At 39.5% G+C, this 7384-nt stretch overlaps 1 protein-coding gene across 1 annotated transcript; it reads left to right on the forward strand.

Annotated features, from left to right (window-relative positions):
• The first annotated feature begins 679 nt into the window (after positions 1-679).
• vamp5 (vesicle-associated membrane protein 5) lies at positions 680-6479 on the forward strand. The gene is made up of 3 exons (XM_056375261.1): positions 680-946; positions 3523-3666; positions 5641-6479. Exons 1-3 carry the CDS (start codon positions 944-946, stop codon positions 5782-5784), a joined length of 291 nt encoding a protein of 96 aa, XP_056231236.1. The 5' UTR covers positions 680-943; the 3' UTR covers positions 5785-6479.
• Positions 6480-7384: the final 905 nt, after the last annotated feature.

Below are 7384 nucleotides of genomic sequence, written 5' to 3' on the forward strand. Positions count from 1 at the left end.
CTGTGGTAAACTGGGGGAAATGTGAGGCATCATGCATGTAAAGTATTATCAGTACTTGTACTTGCTCTACAGAGAGACAGTCACAATTAGTGCTATATTAACATATATGTCATTATTAGATTGTTATTAATGAATCCAAAAGGAAACAGCATTTTAATGCTGTGTCTGGCTGAAATGGAGCTAGTTTACCTAGTTTCTATACACTTATTTAGTTTAGTGCTGTGGCAGCCAACCTAAAAGCTCACAGGACAAATCTGAGGGGCCATCAGATGATTAATTACACGTTAGGGGGCCAGACTGTGAATTTTCAAGGAGTTGGTTCAATCTTTCACAATGTATTGTATTTCACAAGCTTTTCCTTTGTCAAGTCTTGATCTCAAAAAAGTAACTAGTCTACCTGTTATCATAATATCTGTAGTGCAGCGAAGGTACAACTGGTCGTTTCCTCTGACATGTGGTCGAGTAGAAGTATAAAGTATAAAACTGAAATATTTGAGTAAAATACAAAGGCCTTAAACTGTACAAAAGTCAAGTACTTGAGTACATGTACTTAGTTACTTTCCAACACTGTCAACGAGTCATGAAATCCGGGAAGTCCGGATATAATCGATTCAGCATTAGATCAGACGGATTTTAACATTTGTCACGTGATCGCCTCTCGTAATAGTAACATTTTCCGGGAATACCATGAAAGCACAGTCACAAGCCAGAGAGGAGGAAAGTGAACCGCCGCTCGGCTGAAGTGAAAGCGAGACAGAGCGGGGGTTCACCCTGCAGCAGAGGACGGAGAGCAGCAGAGCGCTGCACGGGCTTGTGTCGAGCTTTAAAAGCGAGAGAGCTGGTATGCTGCGCTTCCTGTTTCTAAAGTTGACTGGAGTCGCACTTTAAATGCAGTGGATCCGGTGACAGCTTCGACACAAACACAGCAAGAGACACGGCCGACATGGTGAGTAGATCGGTCTCCTGACCTGAGCTAAATAGCTTTAGGACATTGCACAGCTTGGATAAGAAGAGAGAGAAAACAAGACGAGAGTGATTGCAGAGCGGTTCAGGGAAGCCATGACTGTAATCTGTGGACAAAGTCCTATAAGGTAATAGCAGAGAAATGGGACACGAGAGCTGCTGTCAACTGGAACGTCGTCTATTTTAAATGAAGATAGGCATTTAAGTGAGATACAAAATACTTTTTTGTCAGGACAAAATGCCCCAAGGAGTTAGTTTTTGTTTGTTTTTGAAACTTAAATATAGTCAAATCACTGTGAGATCAAAATGAAAGAGAAGGACTTGGTGTAAAGTGATGGATTAAGACAATAAAATTAATGTAAATATAAAGGACTGTCTCTTCTGGATCCAATCTTGTGTTTCTTAGCTTTTCACAATGAAGCCACTTCATCAGTTATGAATTAAGAATCAAGAACAGCAAGGGTCATATCCCTTTAACCTTCATGTATGCTCTACTTAAGTATGAATGAACTGTAGGTGACAAACAGCACGTGTTTTAGCCGTTCAGATGGGATGAAGTACCTTACTACACTTTAATCAATGTGCTATAATACCATGTAGGTGTGGTTTCCCTGGATAATGCCAGGTACATTAATGCAGACAGGATGGAGGGAGTGAGGGAAGGAAGGAAGGAAGGAAGGAGGGGATCTGGAAGGGGCAGCAGTGTTAAGACATAGCCGGCTGAATTTTAAACACAGACTATTGTTCAGCTACTATTTGGTATGCTCAGAATGAGATAACTGGGCTTTCAGGGTATCCGTGAATCACTTTTGACCAGTCGTCCATAATAAACAGGCTTAGCCCGCTGTGAAGTCGTACACACAGGAAGTTGGTTATGAAAGTCTTTACAGGAAATGACAGTGAGTTATGAACCAAATCAAGATGCTATGCTGGTTTTTCTTCTATCTGTCTGTCTCCTGTTCCTGTTAACTTCTGAGATGCTGGCTTCCTCTCTTGGCTCTGAGGGCAAAGATGAAGGAGAAACCTCTCAGGATATTAATTACTCTGAGGTCAAACTACCCTCTAAATATCTTTCACCAGGGTTCTTATCAATCTGTAGTGATACAGGCTGTTGCTGTTGTCCTTATTTACTGTTGTCCTGGCCCATATGTGCAGCTTTGTCCTCACAGCAGACATAGAGGTTACTGTTAACAGCTGGAGGGATGTTAAATTCATGATATAGGGAAACCTGTCCTTCTTCATTTTATTGTTTTCATGTTTCATTACTATCAGGTTTGTTGTTCTGTCACATGATTCAACAGTTACAAAATAATGTACTTTCGCTTTAATCTACTTGAAAACCACGCCACTGCAGTATGACTTGTTCTAAAATAAACTGCAAGACTACTGACCAGTCTTATCTGTATCAGGACTTTGGATGTGGCAGCCTGTTTACACAACAAGCTGTAAAACTTTCATTATACTTCCTTATTAAACATTTTGCAAACAAAACAACATGAGGGAAATACAGATATAATAATACAATAAAGCTCTCTATGGGAAAGTACAGAAGACCTATAGGGCCTTGCAATAGACAGATTAAACAAAAATCAAAGCCTGAGATATCCTATGTCAGTCCATAATATGGATCGAGCTCCAAAAACGCTACGTTTCCCATAATGCAACCAGTAGCCTCTTTTCATGCTGGGTAAATACAACTGACCATCTATTAAATTGCATGACCCCAGTTTGTAACGCAGGCCTTCTGTTAATCTCCAAGACAACCTGATTACATCATCAGGGGTTGTTTTCTCAGACTTGACAGAGCCACAGAAGACAATACAACAACTATTTCACCCCCTATGACCAGTCAAAAGACATTTATGCATGAAAATTGGTCGAATGCCTCTTTGAACATCAAAACATGTCTTTGCATTCACAAACTGGTTAGGCTGTTAGTGTTTTGTCACTTTAATTAATGTTAACCATTTTTTAATGACATGTCTTTACATCTTTTTGTGCAGAGAAAACTTCTAAAATCTGCAGTAAAGACCTTGGTGTTGGATTCCCACTGGAAAAGTTTGAAACAACTTCAGTTTTATGAAAGTAAAAGCCCAGGACACCTGAAATATGGAAGCTACATCATATTTAATTGTATTAAATGTGTTAAATAAGTGCATTCAAATTAATATTGACCAAATCCTTGTATTTTGGCATCCATGAGTTGCTGATATTTCAATATTGTCTCAGTTTTAAGTGGTGAATGCTCATTGCTAGGTATTTCTAGGCTGCACTCTCCATGTTTGACTTTCATGATGGCAATGAATGGCCATGCTAACTGCCCTTGTTAACTAACTTCCTCTGTTTATCCCATAACATTAAACGCATCACTTCCTGCGTGCCTGGGATTCTCTCTCATAAACACATAGCTGACACCGGTTGTTTACTCTAAGAAATTACCATTATGCATCTGTCTTTCAACTTAGGAGTGTCCAGACAATGTGAGGACATAAATTTAAAAGTGAAAAGTGCCGAGTGGCTACATTTATCTCACTCTGTAACCATGTGTTTATTGGACAGGAGAACGGGAAGAGCCGCCTGCAGCAGACCCAGGAGGAGGTGGAGGAGGTGAGGGTCATCATGCTGGACAACCTGAACAAGGCTGAAGAAAGATCTGGCAAACTGGGCGAACTGGAGAATAGGGCTGATAAGCTGCTGGCAACGGTATGCATGGAGAGTTCAGGTTAGCTGTTCAAGTGGGAAAAGTTAGCGTCACACTACAGTATTTTAACTGAGTGGAAGTCTCTGTGTTGTATGGATAAGGTGAATGACTGGAGCAAATAGCACAAACACTCCATTTCCACAGGCGTCTAGGGAATGAAACTAGGAAATGTCATATTGATGTCTATAAATACACATTAGGTGGAGCTGTAGAGGAAAACAAATGTACAATTTACATCCTGATTGTGTTTTATGGTGCTATTTTTAGAAAGGTATTTCCTATTGTTTCCTAAGATGAATGAAGTGAGCTGGTCTCCCTGGGTATGACAGTGAGTCCAGGACATGCCACGAGACAAATGTCCGTCCAGGGGTCGAAAACCGGGTCACATCATTCCCACATTGCCCCTGCTGGCCTGTGTTACATCACACGGCTGAGCAGTTCTCTAAAACAACAAATTTAAGTTCAAGAGAGCTTGGATACACTTTCACATAACATGGGTTTGGAACAGGCAAACAAGGGAAGCAGGAACTTACACTCACTCATACAAGTATTAAGCGAGACCCACAGAGAATTATCACCAGACCCTGCAGTTCCCTTTAGCATCTTTCACTTCATTGATTTGGTGTTGCACACATTTTACTGTTTCCATTCGGTCTCACTTGAGTGGTTTTCCACCAGCAGCTGGCAGCTGTTTACAGGAGAAAAGGCCTAATAAACCCACTGTACGCTACCTGCCCAAATGACAGACAGACAAACTTACACTGGCCAGGTGGCCAGAATAATGACTGTGAATGAATGCAAATGTTGTGTGTACTAGATGTTTAGTGTTTACTAATAATTAATAATTAATTAATACTACTAATAAAAACAATTTATAAAAAGTTTGTGCAGTGGTAATGTGTTAAGCTTGTGTTTATAACTTTCTGTGCTGCCCCCACGTGGCCAAAAAATGCAGCATTAAACCTGCATTAACTGGAAATGGCAAACTTGTTAGCAAGCAGTTGCTTATATACACATCCAGCAGAAACATTACCTTCATTTGGAAACGTGTTTTGTGCAACTGATGAATGTAAGTCTAATATTCATTACCCTTGTTGCACAGTCTGCCATTTGTGGCTGGGCAGGTAATGTGCAGTGGGTTTTTAGAGCTGCCTGCCACGAGTGGTGAAACTGACCCAGAAAGGAAATCTGTGGACCATGAAACCAAAACAATGACCTTAAAGATGCTAAAATGCTCCATAGAGGCAAAAGGAACTGCAGAGTTGGGTGATAATTCATTACGAGCAGCCCATTTCACATCACATGCAGCCATTTCATCCATTGTGTTACGTGAAATTGATAAGTGCAACTTTAAGTTGAACATGCTGTCAAATCGTCTCAAACTTCTTTGCATGCTAAACGCCAGTTTGAGAACTGTTTTCCTACTTTATTTGATCTGTGTTCCCCCAAACTGTATCCTGTAGTGGTTATGCAACAAAAACATTCATCTGGCTGTTTGCTTTTTTTAGTTCTCAGAGGGCTAAAAGAACAGTGAAGCACAGGCCGATGGGTCGATGTGAAAATGATCTGACCTGCTTGTTGACCCGCAGACAGACTTAAGTACTTGTGATCCATTTTTAATATAAAGAATATTGAATATAGTTGCTTAAACAAAGGCAAAGTAGGGGAACATCTGAGAATTGTACTCTAAATATAGTTCCTCTTATACAAACATGAAAACTCTTAAATTGCCTCTGAAATTCAGTCTGTTATTTATTCAGTTATTTACAGAAGAGCTACTGGTGTATGGATGTAGAAAATGGCATTTCTTAATTAGTTTTCTAAGTATGCTTTGGAAGTGTCATAGAAGTTAGCATGGCTGCTCTGGTTTTATGCTGTCCTATCTTGGCATATGTTCAAGATTATCAGACATGTAAAAGCAGGTTAGTTACACAACAATGTAATGTAACATCTTCATTGTGTTTTATTTCCCCCAGAGTAAAACTTTTGAAAAGACCTCCAACCAGGTGAAGCAAAAGAAAAGATGGGAGAACAAGAGGATGAAAATTCTGTTCACGGTCGTTGGAGTGGTAGCTGCACTCATCGTTTTCGGACTTATAATCTATGCCATTGTTGGATAGCATACGAGGACAGTAGCTCCTCTGCTAATGAAAAGAAAATAAGATATTGGGACAGAGAGACATGAAGTGGACACGGATAAAACGTCCAGGAGAAGAGGAGATCCAAACTCCGGGACTCGAGCATCTCGCCTGAACTGCTCATTCTGTGATATTTCTGTGTTTAGAGATATTTATGGGAGAATGCATTAGTGTCTTCAATCGATATGGTACTGTTGATTGCTCAGCTGCTTCTTCTCTTTTTTATAACTTTTTTGAGTCATATCCCTGTCCAGCCCATAGCGGCAGGACACACTCGTTCACGCATGGATTGAATGTCCATTGAATGGAGTAGAGCCAGTACCACTACCCTCCCCGTAAAAACTCACTCATAAAGTTTTGTTAAAATTAGAAAACTATGAATTACTAATATTTTTAACCAAACATCATTAGGCTGCTAATGTTGTACTATTTGCTTGTACATACTGGTTCACATTTGACAGCAAGACTCATAGGAACAGAAAATTGCCATCTGGTGGCTTAAACGAAGGCGGATTTCGGACGAAGACTGAGGAGAACACAGAACACATGCCGAATTTGGTAAATATGTACTAGCTGAAATGGGAAAGAATAAACTGATGAATTGTAACATAAAATTTCTGCTGTTAAAAATGAAATGTTCTCAAAGCTGCCTGCATCATTAAAATGTGTTTTCTTGATCTTCGAGTTGTTGACTGATTCGAGATTTATTGCAGTTTCTTTTTCCTCATACAATCTTATGATTTATTTGTTCATATTATTCTCAAAAACACAGATAATAGGGCCCCCTGATCTGTGAGGCTTTGATACGCCAATAACATGTAAGATGTGAATAGAAAACAGATTCATGTCTTAAACTGCTCATTTGTCATATGACCAGTCAAAACTAACACTCTGTGCACAAACTTTGGGTTGATTCAAACAATTAGCCAAACCACTAATTCACAGCCATAATCCACATGGAACAAATATGTTAGAGACAAACTTTAGAAGCAGAGAAGAAAGCAAGTTTTGGCCTGTAACTGTGAATAGTAAATTCTAATACTTCTATATAATTGCTTTTAATCTGCAGTTGTAGCAATGATACCAGAATGACCCCTGGTGGCCAATGTTTTAACTTCAGACAGATATTCAGAGCAGAGTAAAAATGTTCCATTCATCAGGTATATTGTGTAATGAGTTTAATGTAACCATTCAGCCAGACAGACATTATACTATATTGATCGATCAAAGAGACTTGAAGACAGTGCTTGAAATCCTTGAAAATTAATCTGAACCCATGTGTAGTTATGGCACACTGCAAAATGAAGTGCAGTTCTGTTAATAGTCAGTATAATAGGTCAGGATAATAGCCAGTATTTTAATAACCAGAACTGTCAGTCTCTGCTGTTGGCAAATCTAATCTTGAGGTAATGGAAACCACATGAAGACAGTGCAGTCAACAGGTAGGCATGGACATTTAATGAAGGAATTTTGATAAATGTAAATGCAGGATGACTGGAACCATTCAGATGTGGTAATGTGTCACCTTCACACTATGGTGGGAAATTACAAAAACATATGGTTCAGTTCCAGTGTGACTGCT

Source organism: Seriola aureovittata, chromosome 5, assembly GCF_021018895.1.
Source record: "Seriola aureovittata isolate HTS-2021-v1 ecotype China chromosome 5, ASM2101889v1, whole genome shotgun sequence".
NCBI lineage: Eukaryota > Metazoa > Chordata > Actinopteri > Carangiformes > Carangidae > Seriola > Seriola aureovittata.